At 47.5% G+C, this 15,589-nt stretch overlaps 1 protein-coding gene across 2 annotated transcripts in view; it reads left to right on the forward strand.

Moving 5' to 3' along the window:
- TIMELESS (timeless circadian regulator) overlaps nt 1-15,589 on the forward strand; it is a 37,581-nt gene that overhangs the window by 7,813 nt on the left and 14,179 nt on the right. For both annotated transcript variants that reach the window (XM_058307957.2, XM_058307958.2), the window contains exons 2-13: nt 9,226-9,383; nt 9,527-9,680; nt 9,798-9,912; nt 10,007-10,069; nt 10,330-10,431; nt 10,612-10,767; nt 11,007-11,140; nt 11,352-11,439; nt 11,724-11,900; nt 12,264-12,481; nt 13,774-13,877; nt 14,728-14,897. In XM_058307957.2, the coding sequence (XP_058163940.1) occupies nt 9,299-9,383; nt 9,527-9,680; nt 9,798-9,912; nt 10,007-10,069; nt 10,330-10,431; nt 10,612-10,767; nt 11,007-11,140; nt 11,352-11,439; nt 11,724-11,900; nt 12,264-12,481; nt 13,774-13,877; nt 14,728-14,897 (1,566 nt within the window). In that variant the 5' untranslated portion in view covers nt 9,226-9,298. The remainder of the gene's footprint in view (nt 1-9,225; nt 9,384-9,526; nt 9,681-9,797; nt 9,913-10,006; nt 10,070-10,329; nt 10,432-10,611; nt 10,768-11,006; nt 11,141-11,351; nt 11,440-11,723; nt 11,901-12,263; nt 12,482-13,773; nt 13,878-14,727; nt 14,898-15,589) is intronic.

Here is a 15,589-nt window from a genome sequence, read left to right on the forward strand (position 1 = left end):
GTGAGATAGGGGTCTTCCTTCATTCTTTTGGTTATGGATATCCAGTTCTTCCTGCACCATTTGTTGAAGAGACTGTTCTGTCCCGGAAAAGTGGATTAGGTAGGCTTAACAAAAATCAGTTTAACTTAGAGACAAGGGTCTATTTCTGAACTCTGAATTCAGTTCCATTGATTAGTGTGTCTGTCTTTATGCCAATACCATACTGTTTTGACCACTGTAGCTTTATAATACACTTCATGGTCAGGAAGCATGGATCTTCCAATTTTATTGATTTTACTGATCTCAAAGAACCAGCTTTTGGCTTTGTTGATTTTCTCTATTGTGTTGTTTTTTGTTTGTTTGTTTGTTTTTTTGGTGGTGTGTCTCAATTTCATTTCTGCTCTAACTTTTATTATTAATAATATTATTATTATTATTTTTGCTTTGGGATTAGTTTGCTGTTCTTTTTCTATTTTCTCTAGATGTTCAGCTGGATCTTTGATTTTAGCTCTTTCTTTTTAAATTAGGACCTTTAGGACTATAAATTTCCCTCTTAGCACTGTCTTTATTGCATCTCATGGTTTTTTGTGGTTTTTTTTCAAGATTTTATTTATTTACTCTCTCCCCCACCCCATTGTTTGAGCTTTGCCGTGTGCTCTCTGTGTCTGCTCGTCTTCTCTTTAGGAGGCCCTGGGAACCAAACCTGTGACCTCCCATGTGGAAGAGAGGTATTGAATCACTTGAGCCACCTCCACTCCCTGTTTTGTTGTCTCTCATTGTGTTTCCTCTTCGTGTCTCCTTGTTACGTCAGCTCACCATGCCAATCTGTTGCACCAGCTTGCTGTCTCACTCGTCTTCTCCAGGAGGCACTGAAAACTGAACCTGGGACCTCCCATGTGGTAGGCAGGAGCAATGGCTTGAGCCTTATCTGCTTCCACCCATAAGTTTTGAAAAATTGTGTTCTCATTTTCTTTTGTTTTGAGATATCTACTAATTTCTCTTTTAATTTCTTCTTTAAAAAAAAAAAAAGATTATTTCTCTCCCCCGTCCTCATTGTTTGCACTCGCTGTCTACTCTCTGTGTGTATTTGTTGTGTGCTTGTCTTCTTTTTAGGGGGTACCGGGAACTTAACCTGGGACCTCCCATGTGGGAGAGAGGCACCCTATCGCTTGAGTCACCTCCGCTTCCTCCTTGCTGTGTCTCTCATTGTGTTTCCTTGTGTCATCTTACTGTGTCAGCTCGGCACGCCAGCCTGTTGCATCAGCTCACTGTCTTGCTTGTCTTCTTTAGAAGGCACCAGGAACTGAACCTGGGACTTCTGATGTGGTAGGCTGGCACCCAACTGCTTGAGCCATACCTCTTTCCCTTAAATTTTTTTTTTAAGATTATTTATTTCTCACCCCTCCCTCCAATGTCTACTCTCTGTGTCCATTCACTGTGTGTTCTTCTGTGTCTGCTTGTATTCTCATTAGGCAGCTCTGGGAAGTGATCCTGGGACCTTCCAAAGTACGAGAGAGGCGATCATTCTCTTGTGCCACTTCAGCTCCCTGGTCTGCTAAGTCTCTTATTGTCTCTCCTCTGTGTCTCTTTTTGTTGCGTCATCTTCCTGCATCAACTCTTTGCTTTGGCTGGCACTCCTGCGTGGGGCGGCACTCCACGTGGGCCACCTCGCCATGTGGGCCAGCTTGCCTTCACCAGGAGGCCTCAGGAATTGAATGCTGGACCTCCCATATGGTAGATGGGAATCCAGTTGCTTGCACCACATCCACTTCCTGTGTACATCTTTTGATTAGGGAGTTTAGTCATTAGCATTTAGTGTTGTGTGATGTTTCTCTTTTCCCTTTCTGCCTTCAGAATTTTCTCTTTATCTTTGGCATTTGGCATTCTGAATATTATGTGTCTTAGGGTAGGTCTATTTCAATTTATTCTAATTGGAGTACACTGTGCTTCCTGGACATATATATTCATGTCTTTCATGAGAATTGGGAAATTTTTGACCTTTATTTCCTTAAATATTCTTTCTGCCCCTTTTCCTGTCTCTTTTCCTTCTGGAACTCCCATAACTCATATGTTGGAGCACTTTGTGCTATCATTTAACTCTCTGAGCCCCTGCTCAATTTCTTCCATCATATTCTCTTTTCTTTCTTTTCTTTTCAATTTCAGCTATTTTGTCCTCTCTATTGCTGATTTCAAATCTGCTTTTGTGTTCCTCTGTTGTATTTTCAATCTCATTTATTGTGTCTTTCATTCCAATAAGCTCTATTATTTTTCTGCCCAAAGTTTCAAATATTTCTTTGTCTTTTGTGTGTGTGTGTGTGCCTCCCAATACCTCATAATGGGAAGCAGATGCTCAACCACTGAACTACATCTGCTCTCCAATGAGAGTTAGTTTTTTTGTTTGTTTATTTTATTTTTAAGGGATCGAACCTGGGACCTCATACATGGGAAGCAGGAGCTTAACCACTTGAGCTATATCTACTCCCCAGTGTTTTCTTAACGTCTTTTATTTCTTTTTTTAAAAGATTTATTTATTTTATTTCCCTCTCTTTCGCTTCCCCCTGCCCTGCTGTTTTTGCTGTCTGTATCCATTTGCTGTGTGATCTTCTGTATCTATTTCTCTCTTTTTTTTTTGGTCTTCTCATTTTTTTCCCTCTAGCATTCACTGGGATTCGATTCTGGGATCTCTGTTGTGGAGAGAGGTTCCCTGTTAGCTGTGCCACCTTAGGTCCTGGTTTCTGCTGTGCGTCACCTTGACTCTCCCCTTCTCTGTTTTGTTGTGTCATCATCTTGCTGTGTGACTCATTTGCATGGGCACTGGTTCACTGCTGCTCAGGCACTCAGCTCACACGTGGGCACTGGCTCGCCACATGGGCATTGGCTCACCACACAGGCACTGGCTCACCATGCAGGCACACTTTCTCTTCTTTTTCACCAGGAGGCCTCAGGAATAGAACCTGGGTCCTCCCATATGGTAGGTAGAAGCCCTATCACTTGAGCCACATCTGCTTCCCACATATTTATTTCTTTAGCTGTGTTTTCATTCAGCTTCATGATTTGGTTTAGATTTGTTTGAACCTCACTGATCAGTTGTTTCAAGTCCTGTGTCTCATCTGGAACTTTGATTTGTTCCTTTGCCTGAGTCATTTCTTCCTTTTTTTAAAAGTATGGTTTGTAATTTTTTGCTGATGTCTAGGCATCTGATTATGTTGCTGAGTTTGCTCTTTTTTTTTTTTTTTTAATTTCTCTCCCCTTCCCCACCTTCCCCCCCACCCAGTTGTCTGCTTTCTGTGTCCATTCGCTGTGTGTTCTTCTGTGTCTGCTTGTATTCTTGTCAGCGACACCCGGAATCTGTGTCCTTTTTGTTGCATCATCTTGCTGCGTCAGATCTCTGTGTGTGCGGCGCCATTCCTGGGCAGCCTGCACTTTTTTTGCACTGGGCGACTCTCCTTATGGGGTGCATTCCTTGCGTGTGGGGCTCTCCTATACAGGGGACACCCTGGCGTGGCAGGGCACTTCTTGTACGCATCAGCACTGCGTGTGGGCCAGCTCATCACACAGGTCAGGAGGCCCTGGGTTTGAACCTTGGGCCCCCCATGTGGTAGGTGGACGCCCTATCCATTGGGATGAATCTGCTTTCCCAAGTTTACTCTTAAGTTCATTGAGATTTACTGTTAAGTAGCTGTGTGCAACCATTGTCCTTTGATTCTTGCTTCAACTTGTTCTAGATATTTAGGATTGCCCCTGTCTAACTGCTCAAACCAGGGTTAAAGACCCAGTAACGGGGAGGCAGACTTGGCCCAGTGTTTAGGGTGTCCATCTATCACATGGGAGGTCCGCAATTCAAACCGGGGCCTCCTTGACCTGTGTGGAGCTGGCCCACACACAGTACTGATGAGCACAAGGAGTGCCGTGCCTGCAAAGGTGTCCCCCACATAGGGGAGCCCCATGTGCAAGGAATGCACCCCATAAGGAGAGGCGCCCAGCGTGCAAGAAAGTTCAGCCTGCCCAGGAATGGCACTGCACACATGGAGAGCTGACACAGCAAGATGATGCAACAAAAAGAAACACAGATTCCCGTGCCGCTGACAACAGAAGCAGACAAAGAAGAACACGCAGCAAATAGACACAGAGAACAGACAACTGGGGTTGGGGGGGAAGGGGAGAGAAATTAAATAAATAAATAAATCTTAAAAAAAAAAGACCCAGTAATGGGGTGCAGGCCGTTTCAAAGGGCCTTAGAGGGGGTGGCAGTAAAGGCACTTGCTTGCCTCATTTATTATTTTCCCCTTCTTTCTGTGCACTTTTATGGTCTGCCAACAGATGGCGCCCTTTGACAGCTCTCTCAGCCCAGACCTCCAGATGCTAGGAGGGGAATGCTACAGTGTGAGCACAGCCAGGCAGGCAGTGCTGAACCAGTGTCCTCAGGGCAGACCAAGCCTCACAAACTTTCTCAAAAATGTTTTCCTAAAAGTTTTCCTAGGAAATTGTAAGCCCAGGGCAGTAGGGAGGGTTATTGAGAAGCCAGATTATATTTAGCTCCCTGCCTGCTCTCAGGGCAGACCACGTTGTGGCCCCTCCCAGCCTGGAAGCATGCGGCCCCTCCAATGCAGACCAAGTTCACTGGCCAAAATCTGCACTTGCTGCATGCTGTGTCCCTCCCTCTCCCTCTCTGGGGGAAGAGGACCTCTGCAACCCCCTCCGTCTGCAGCCACCTGCCAGGGTCTGGGGACCCCCTTCTGTTTGCTCTGAGGGTGCTGGGATGGGTGCACCCTCATGGGATTTACTCATGGGATTTTTCCAACCAGCCGAGACTCCTTTCGCCCGTCTCTCTTCTGGGTGGTGTCTAGTTTTCACTTGGTGTCCTAAGCCCCAGAGCAGCCCTCCAGACAGTCTCTACCTGTCCTCTGACTCTTTTTCTGGGAGAGGAGTGATCCCTCTGCCTCTCTAATCCTTCATCATCTCGGAAGTCTGCATAGCTTTTTTTTCTCTTTATGTGATATATTGTATTTTAATATTACAAAGTTTTCCTAGCTATTCTCCAAGGCTTTATTGTTACAGATAAGTCATCTGTAAACATCATATTAGGGTTTTTATTCTCTGTGAGCCTCTGTTTCTTCATCTGTAAAATGGAGATGATTATACTATTATACCAGGTCTGTTGTGAGTTTCAAAATATATTGTTATGAAAGCCTTTTTTTTAAAGATTGATTTTTATTTATTTATTTCTCCTCACCCCCTCATTGCACTTGCTATGTCTATTGTCTTCCTTGTTTCTTTAGGAAGCACCGGGAACTGAACAGGACCTCCAGTGTAGGAGGGAGGTGCCTAATCGCTTGAGCCACCTCTCTTCCCTGCTTTTTCGTGTCTCTCATTATGTTTTTTCTTCTTGTATCTCTTGTTGTGTCACCTTGCTGTGCCTGCCAGTTGCTTCAGTGTGCTGTTTTGCTCGTTTTCTTTAGGAGGCACTGGGAACCTCTGCTCTCTGCTTTGTTGTGTCCTTCATTAAGTTTTTCCTTTCGTGTCTCTTGTGTCAGCTCTCCATGTCTGCCCTCATGCCAGCTTGCTGTCTTGCTCTTCTTCAGTAGACACTGGGAACTGAACCACGGACTTCCCATGTGGTAGATGAGAACTCAGTCACCTGAGCCACATCCCCTTCCCCTGTGAAAGCCTTTTACAAATTACAGAGTTCATTAGAAAGAGGAATTTTCTTTTTGTACGAATGGTTCCTTTTTCTTGTTTTTTGTTTGTGTTTTGTTATTTTCTTATTTTATATGCTGGGCTGCTCAGGAAAACACATCTCAGTCCAAAAGCTGAGGAAACACATTCTTTGCCGCTGAACAGCGAGTTCTTTTTTGAAGTGATATCCAAGCGGGAGGCACCTCCATGACTGCCCAGCATCCTTTCCTTTCCTTTCCAGTGAGAAAGCTGAGACTGACTTGATTAAGAGTGGACAGGCCACCAGTGAAGCAGGGCTCTGACCCCATCTTCTGACCATTCCATTGTTCTTTCTGTTACACCGAGTTAGAGCCAACCATTTTTCACTGCAGTCTTCCATAAGAAAGTTCCTGAATTAAGTGCATTCTGTGTAAGACAACATCCAGTAGGGGAGAAAAGATCTGTTCTGGGTAATTCTGATCTAAGAAAGAGTTAAGTGCTGGGCGAGGAAGACATACAGAGCGCTATGTGTCCTCAGAGCCCATCCTGCTGTAGAGTATCCAGGAAAGCTTCATGGAGGAGTGGCATTTGAGCTGGATTTTGAAGGTCTCCTTCCTTGATTTAGAACTTTTGGAGAGTGGATTTCCAGATGGAGGGAATAAAGTGAGCAAAGGTTTAGAGGCCATGAGGGGGCTTTGTTTCTTAGGATATGTGTGTTTTTCTTGTCGTTGTTTTTGGTGTTTTTTTGTATGTGTGTGTGGTGTTTTTTTTGAGGTATTGGGGCTGGGGATTGAACCCAGAACCTCATATGTGGGAAGCTGGTACTCAACCACTGAGCTACACTGGCTCCCCTGTGCTGGTTTTTTCATTTGTTTGCTTATTTGTTTTTGTTCTTAGGAGGTACCAGGAATCGAACCTGGGACCTCGTATATAGGAAGCAGGCACTCAACCCCTTGCGCTACATCCGCTCCCTGGATTCGTATGTTTATGTTCCTAGGGTGGTCATGGGGACAGCCAGGGGAGGCAGCCAAGCCATGGATCTGAGAGGAAGTGGTGGTTGGATGGGTGTGTACGATGCAGGTCTGATGCAGGGCAGGTAGCAGGCAATAAGGCCAGAGAGACCCGAGGAATAGCCTCTACCTAACTGAATGGGAACATCAGCTCTAAGTGTTTTGTCCCTGTCTGATTTTTTTTTTCTAAATAGACTTTATTTTTAGAGCATATGATAGATTAAGTTAGGAACCCCTGAAAAAAACATGTTCTTAATGTAAATCCCATTCCTGTGGGTGTGAACCCATTGTAAATAGTGTCTTTTGAAGCTACAGTAGAGCCCAACTGAGTCAGACTGGGTCCTCCTCTCTTCCTGGAGGCCTTATAAAGAGAAGGCCACAGAAAGAAGCCGGGGGACAGCGGAAGCGTGGAAGAGAAGGGAAGGACCTTGCCACGGGAAGGCAAAGTCAAGGACCAAGGACTGCTCCCAGCAAGAGGAAGCAAGCCTTCTAACCTCTGAAGCCAAGCCAGCAAACTCATATTGCTTCAGCAAACCCTTTGGGTGGTATTAGTCATAGCAGCCTGGAAACTAAGGATAGTTTTAGGTTTGCAGAAAAAATATGCAAAAGTCCAGCGTTCCCATACCATGTGTGGTACGTTTGTTACAATTGATAAACCAATATTGACCCTGTATTATGAACTAAAGGCCATAGTTTACATTAGGGTTCTTTCTTTGTGTAGTATAGGTATATGAATTTTAACAAATGTGTAGCGTCATGTATTCACCACTAGAATTTCATACAGAATAATTGCACTGCTCTAAAAATACCCTGTGCTCTCCCTAGTCATCTCGCCTGCCTTTTCTCCTGAATCCCTGGCAACCACTAATTTTTTTTTTTTTTTACTGTCTCTGTAGTTTTGCCTTTTTCCAGGATGTCATATAAATGGAATCAGACAGTATGTAGCTTTTTCAGGCTGGTGTCTTTCACTTAGCAGTATGCATTTAAGATTCCTCTGTGCCTTTTCATATCTTGATAGCTCATTTCTTTTATCATTGGCTAATGTTCTATTGTCTGGAAGTACCACGATTTGTCTATCCATGCCCTTATTGAAGGGCGTCTTGGTTGCTTCCAGTTTTGGGCAATTATAAATAAAGCAGCTATAAACATTGGCATGCAGTTTTCTGGTGGACATCATTCTTCACCCATGTAGGTAGATATCTAGGAGTGCCATCTCTGGATGATGTGGTAATTAAGCCTAGGTTTAGCTTTGTAAGAAACGTCCAGACTGTCTTCCAAAGTGGCTGTGCCATTTTACGTTCCTGCTAGTAATGAATGAAAGCCGTTTCTACACATCCTCACAAGCACCTGGCTGATTTTTTGGTTACTATTAAAACCCTTCTCTTGAGAGAGAGAGGGCTGAAACTCCTCTCTTAAAAAATATATATTTTACTTATTTATTTATTTATTTACACACACCCCCGTTGTTTTTGTGCCCTCTCTGCTCTCTGTGTCCATTCGCTGTGTGTTTTTCTGTGTCTGCTTGTCTTCTCTTTAGGCGGCACCAGGATCCTGGGACCTTCTGGAATGGGAGAGAAACACTTAACCTCTTGGGCCTCCTCAGCTCCCTGGTCTGCTGCGTCTCTTTTTGTCTCTCCTCTGTGTCTCTTTTTGTTGTGTTGTCTTGCTGCACCAGCCCTCCACTCACGGCAGCACTCCTTGTGGGCCAGCATTCCTCTTGGGCCGGCTCACCATGCGGGCCAGCTTGCTTCACCGGGAGGCCCTGGTAATCAAATTCTGGACCTCCCATATGGTAGACAGGAGCCCAATTGCTTGAGCTACATCCGCTGCCCTGAAACTCCACTTAAGAGCTCTTTTATCCCAGTTCCAATGACTGAGCCCCCAACATACAGTGAATGGACACAGAGAGCAGAGAACTGGCGGGGGTGGGGGGAAAGGAAGAGAAATAAATTTTAAAAAATAATAAAATCCAATGACTGAGCCCAGCTTGCTGGCTTGCCTCATCTCCACTGGCCTGGAGCTTTACAGTAGGTCATCTGACCCATTTATTCCTCTGTTTTGTCTGTTGCTCTGCAGCCTGATTTTACCAAAACTTCAGGGGATTAGAACCTGAAGTCCTGGATCTCTTATATAACCTTTTCCTTTCCACATCTGCCAAGACTGCTCCTTTGTTTCCCTCTCACACACCCCAACGCCCTAGCTTGCCCCATTTTGGCAACCACGAATGATGGCTGTTACCACCTCTTTTATTTTGCCTTTCAGTTCAAATGATGTGTTAAGAACAGAGGTGGGAGTGCTCTGCCGGGGCTATTTTTTTTTTTTTTTAACTTTTTATTGTAGTAACATATACAACTCAGAATTTCCCATCTAACCTCTTTCGAGTATGTAATTCAGTAGTAGTAATTACATTTACAGTATTGTGCTATCCCAGCTCTTTGGGACTGGGTGTGGCCCTTTTGGTTCTGATCAAAGTGAAGCACTTGAAAAGCTTATTGAGAAAGCCGGAGTGTCAGGCCCTGTCCGGTTCCTGTCTCCCTTTCATGGAGAGGCCCCTGCACTTGTTCTCTTTCTGTCTCTGCAGGCCTGGTCATTGCTACCTCACCAGCTCCACCCACCCACCTTCTCCGTTGGTCCGCTGGTGTGCAAGCTTGCACATGATGAATTGCGAGCTGCTAGCCACGTGTAGCGCCCTGGGGTACTTGGAGGGAGATACCTACCACAAGGAACCAGACTGCTTGGGTGAGTGCCTCTCTGGGGTACAAGAACTTGCTGGAGTTGAGGAGCTCTGTTGGCTTTCTGAAGCCGTGGGTTTGAAAAAGCACGTGGGCCTGGGTGGAGCTTCTTCCAGAGTTCCACGCAAATGTTTCGTTCTGTCCCTGAAGAGAGTGTGAAGGACTTGATCCGCTACTTGAGGCATGAGGACGAGACGCGAGATGTGCGGCAGCAGCTGGGGGCAGCCCAAATCCTGCAGAGTGACCTTCTGCCCATCCTTACCCAGCACCGCCGGGACAAGCCTCTCTTCGATGCTGTTGTCAGGTCGATTCCCCAGCCTTCAGCATTTGCCGTGGGCCAGCCGCTGGTGTTTGAGCTGTTCGGTTTTGGTATTCGTGCCTGGAAACTTTACCTTTTCTCCCTCCTTCCTTATGCCCCCAGGCTGATGGTGAACTTGACACAACCAGCCTTACTCTGTTTTGGCAGTGTGCCCAAGGAGCCCAGCTTCCGGCACCATTTTCTGCAGGTGCTAACATACCTGCAGGCGTACAAAGAGGTGAGGCTTTCCTGCAGGATCCCTGGGGCAGAGTGGGAGGGAATGGAGAAGGAGTGGGTGGGTGCCACTTACAGTCCAGTCCCCTGTTTCTTAGGCCTTCGCCAGTGAGAAGCCTTTCGGAGTCTTCAGTGAAACCTTGTATGAGCTGTTGCAGCTGGTAAGTGAGTCCCTCCTTGAGAAAGTCGCACGGGACACCTAGCACCTTGTATCTCCTCTAGGCTTTGTCAGGAGATGCTGAGTTTGGATAGGTGGTGCTAGCCCTTGGTAGTCCAGTGCATGGCCTCAGGACTGCTTGAACTCTTTCTCTTCTTTCTTCTTAATCCTAATTCTCCTCTGTGCCTGAGTCCTCCAGCCAGGGTAGATGCTGCCTGCCTTCCACGGGGAGTCCCTGCCTCTAACTCTCCTTCTTCTGAGCAGGGCTGGGAGGAACGACAGGAGGAAGACAACTTGCTGATCGAGCGAATCCTGCTACTGGTCAGAAATATTCTTCATGTCCCAGCCGACCCTGATCAGGAGAAGGTGCGGGTCTTGGATAGCCTGAGTTCTGTGCTTGTTCGAGTTTAGCTGTCTGTGTTACACTTTTCTGTCCCCTGACTAGGCTGGGGGAGGACTCTTGGTCAAGGACTGAGTTGGAGAGCCTCAAGGCAGGGCCGTAGAACTGAATGACCACCCTTTCTCCCCTCACCATTGACTGCTCAGAGGATCGATGATGACGCCAGTGTCCATGACCAGCTCCTCTGGGCGATTCACCTCAGTGGCCTGGACGACCTACTCCTCTTCCTGGCCAGCTCGCCTGCTGAGCAGCAGTGGAGCCTCCATGTGCTAGAGATTATCTCTCTTATGTTCCGTGACCAGGTGAGAGCTGTCCTGTTGCCCCAGTGCCCTTCCCCAGGTTCTTTCCTGCTCTGCAGCCAGAATTGCTCTTGTAAAAACAGCTGAATTATCTGGGCGAAGGCAGGTGACAGTGGAGCAGCCATGCCCTGAGTGTCGGTTCCCATCAGCAGTGCCGTTTTGTTCACTCTTTCTGTCTGTTCCCCATAATACTAAGCTGAAGGTACGGACTCCTTCTGACTCTTCCCTCATTCCAAATCTAGAACCCTGAGCAGCTGGCAGGAGTAGGGCAAGGGCGCTTAGCTCACGAGCGGAGCACAGATGTGGCGGAACTGGAGGCATTGCGCCAGAGAGAGCTGGCAGAAAAGAAGACTCGAGCCCTCCAGCGAGGCAACAGGTGAGAGGTGGCACATTCTTCTCCCTGTGCTCCCCTTCGTGCCCATTCCAGTTCCCATGAAACGCTGAGGGCCTTGGGCCAAATTCTCCTGGACAGTGGTGATTGGATAACGTTTTACAATTATAACATGCTCTGCTGTGCTGATGAAAGAGAATGGGAATAAAGCTTCCAGAGACTTTCCTCATCGCCCTTGACCCTTTTTTCCCTTCAGGCATTCTCGATTTGGGGGCTCTTACATTGTCCAGGGGCTGAAATCCATTGGGGACAGGGACCTCATCTTTCACAAAGGTCTTCACAATGTGAGTCTGCTAATCTCTGGGAGAGGAGCATTATGGAGTTGGGGACCTAAGAAGAATAAGGTTCTCTGGAGTTAAAGCTTCTCTGTACTTGGGCTTAAAAAGTTGGGGGCAGTGGGAGAAATAGAGGCTTTGGCATCAGCACCTTGTCTTCGTCTACTTAGTACTGGAGGGAGAGAACCTTCTAAGAGTTTCTACTGAGAAAATTGCAGCACCAGGGATGTTGAAAAAGCTGCAAGGGGAAGATGGTATTTAGGGGCAGTTCTAATCCTCCAACCCACCCCCAGCTCCGAAACTACAGTTCAGATTTGGGAAAGCAGCCCCGAAGGGTGCCCAGATGTCGCCAGGCTGCCCAGGAGCTGTCCACCCAGCGCCGCTCTGCCCTCAATGTGAGACTTTTCCTCAGAGATTTCTGCTCGGAGTTCCTGGAGAACTGTTATAATCGGCTCATGGGCTCAGTGAAGGTGAGAGCCTGGAAGGATATGGAGCTAACCGGGGGTGGAATGGAGAGGTGGGCCAGGGGTGGGTAAGAAGGGCTACCCGGGTGGATCCCAGGCTGACCTGGAGTGTGCACTGGCAGGTGGGAAGGGTTTAGGGTGCCCCTAAAGGTGGTGAAGAGGTCAGGAAGGGGGGGAGGGTTACTGGCATGACTGCAGAAATTGCCCCAGAGGACGGGGAAGGGAATAGGGAGAGACCTGGGGACACCAAGGGAGTTGGAAGTTGTAGATCCTAGAGCATTGTCACCATGTGTCCAGGGCCCATCATCTCAGGACGGGCAAGTTGGAGGCCCTGGGGTCACGGGGTGGTCTTTTTGCTGTGGCCGTTAGGATCACCTGCTTCGGGAGAAGGCTCAGCAGCACGATGAGACTTACTACATGTGGGCCTTGGCTTTCTTCATGGCCTTCAACCGAGCTGCCTCCTTCCGGCCAGGCCTGGTTTCTGAGACCCTCAGTGTCCGTACCTTCCACTTCATTGAGCAGAACCTCACCAACTACTACGAGATGATGCTGACTGACCGCAAGGAAGCTGCCTCTTGGGCCCGCCGGTGAGCAGGACGGTGGTTGGGTAAGAGTGGGGATCTTAATGACATTGCCAAGACAGACACAGGACATCGTATATCCTGCTATAACCTACAGGAGTGGGCGAGAGTGTAAACTACATTGTAAACTGTAATCTGTGCTGTGTGGCAGTGCTCCAGATGTGCTCGTCTGTTGAAATGAATGTACCACACTAGTGAAAGAAGTTTATAAAGTGGGAAAGTGGGAGGCGTGGGGAGGGGGGTATACAGGAATCCCCTATATAAATATTTTTTAAACCCCCCCCTTGTGGCTTTTTGCATGCTGTCTGCTCTCTCTGTCTATTCGCTATGTGTCCTTCTGTGTCTGTATATATTTTTATTTACTCCCCCCCCCGTGGCTTATTTTTGCTGTCTGCTGTGTCTGTTCACTGCGCGCTCTTCTGCGTTGTTGCTTGTCTCCCTTTTTGTTGCATCACCTTGCTGAGTCAGCTCTCTGTGGCGCTGGCAGGCCAGGCGGCACTCCATGGAGTGTGGGTGAGCCTGCCTTCACAAGGAGGCCCCAGGACGTAAACCCAGGGCCTCCCATATGGTAGACGGGAGCCCAACTGATTGAGCCACAGTCACTTCCCCCCCTATATTTTTTATGTAACAGTTTATGTAATCTGTCTTTTAAAAATAAATAAAAAATATATTAAAAAAAAAAGAGGGAAGCAGCGTTAACTCAAGTGATAGAGCTTCTGCCTACCATATGGGAGCGCCTGGGTTTGATCCCTGGGGCCTCCTGGTGAAAAAGAAGAGAAGGGTGCCTGCCTGGTGAGCCAGTGCCCGTGCGAGTATCCGTGTGGTGAGCCAGTGCCCATGCAAGTGAGTCATACAGCAAGATGATGATGCATCAAAAGAGAAACAAGGGGAGAGTCAAGGTGAAGTGCAAAGAAACCAGGAACTGAGGTGGTGCAATTGACAGGGAACCTCTGTCCCCATCAGAGGGCTCCAGGATCAAATCCTGGTGAATCCTAGAGGAGAGAATGAGAAGAGAAGACAACACAGCAAAAACAGCAGGGCAGGAGGAAGGGAAGAGGGGGAAAATAAATAAATCTTTTTAAAAAAGAGTGGGGCTCTTGGCCAGGCTGGGTATCTGAATGCCTGAGTTCTGGATGATACTTTTTTCCCTTTCAGAATTCAGGGAGTCAGGTTGGGGAGGCAGGGACTGGGCGGATCATTTGTTTTTGGTGGCCTTTTGGGGGAGGGGGAGAGTGTTTCCATAAGCCAGTTAGTGCCCTAAACTGGCCTCCATTTCACCTCTTTTCTTCACCTTGCAGGATGCACCTGGCTCTGAAGGCCTATCAGGAGCTTCTGGCCACAGTGAATGAGATGGACATGTCCCCAGATGAGGCTGTGAGGGAAAGCAGCCGCATCATCAAGAGTGAGACCCTGGCCTGGTCCCTGGTTCTAATCTTCCCTAGGTCCCCCTGGCCAGACATGGCTCCCTTGTCTCTTTGCTCGTTGTTTGTTTCCTTCTTTAGGCACCGGGACCCCCCATGTGGGAGGCAGTCATCCAACTGCTTGAGCCACATCTGCTCCCTACTTGGTTTTTGTTTTTGCTTGCTATTTACTTGTTGTTTGTTTGTTGTCTTGCTCATTGTTTTTGTGCATTGTCTGCTTGTTGTTTGTCATCTTTAGGAGGCACCGGGAACTGAACCCGAGACCTTCCATGTGGGAGGCGGGCCACATCTGCTCCCCCTTCCCTATTTTTTTTTTTTAAGATTTATTTATTTAATTATTTCTTTCCCCTTCCTCCCCCACCCTGGTTGTCTGCTCTCTGTGTCTATTTGCTGCATCTTCTTTGTCCGCTTCTGTTGTTGTGAGCCGCATGGGAATCTGTGTTTCTTTTCATTGCGTCATCTTGTTATGTCAGCTCTCCGTGTGTGCGGTGCCATTCCTGGGCAGGCCGCACTTTCTTTCGCGCTGGGCGGCTCTCCTTACAGGGTGCACTCCTTGCGCGTGGGGCTCCCCTACGCGGGGGACACCCCTGCATGGCAGGGCACTCCATGGCAGGGCACTGCGCACGGGCCAGCTCCACACAGGTCAAGGAGGCCCGGGGTTTGAACTGAGGACCTCCCATGTGGTAGGCGGACACCCTAACCACTGGTCCAAGTCCGCCGCCTTCCCTAGCTTTTGATCAGAATCTCACTCTTCCCAGCCCCAACTTCATCCATCTCTCCTCCCAAGCTTTCCAGACCAGTCCTTCCATTCGTTTCTCTTCCCATTCCTAGACAACATTTTCTATGTGATGGAGTACCGAGAACTATTTCTGGCACTCTTTCGAAAGTTTGATGAGCGATGCCAGCCCCGTTCTTTCCTTCGTGACCTGGTGGAAACCACCCATCTCTTTCTCAAAATGTTGGAGCGATTCTGTCGGAACCGTGGGAACCTGATAGTGCAGGTACTGGGCAGCCCCGGAATGTAGAAAGGGCTGTGAAGGGAGGGTGAGGGTCGGGACCCTCTGTCTCACATTTTTCTGCCAGTTAAGCTAATCTGGTAGAATTACCCTGAACTAAGAGGGTAAAAATTTTGTTGATGTTGCTGATGTGTCTACCATAGTTTTCTTCTCCATTAACTTAATCTTAATCCCTTATCTACTATAAATATCTCGATTCATTCAGCAAACATTAATGAACACCTACCATGTGCCACTGTATTAGTCAAGGTTCTCTGGGGAAATAGAATGGACAAGAGATACCTGTAAATATTATGAGATTTTATAGAATTGTCTCATGTGACCAGGGGGATGCTTGGGTACAAAACCCATAGGGCAGGCTGTGAGCCAGGACTCTACTGAAGGTCCTCGATGAATTCCTCAGGAGAAGCTGTCTGGCTAAGCAGAGTTGGGAATTCTCTCTCTGAGTGCTGGAATCACTTTTCTTTTTAAGACCTTCTGCTGATTGGATGAGAGGTCTCGTTGCTGAAGGCAATCTCCTCAGTTGACTGTAGACGTAATCAGCCATAGATGCAGTCAGCTCACTGATGATTTAAGTCCATGAAATGTCCTTACAGCAAGCCTAAAGTGAAGTAATACATGAAAAGTCTGGGACAAGAGGAAAACCTCAAGGAATTCTTATCCTGATAACATGGGTT

Source organism: Dasypus novemcinctus, chromosome 12 (assembly GCF_030445035.2).
Source record: "Dasypus novemcinctus isolate mDasNov1 chromosome 12, mDasNov1.1.hap2, whole genome shotgun sequence".
Lineage (NCBI taxonomy): Eukaryota > Metazoa > Chordata > Mammalia > Cingulata > Dasypodidae > Dasypus > Dasypus novemcinctus.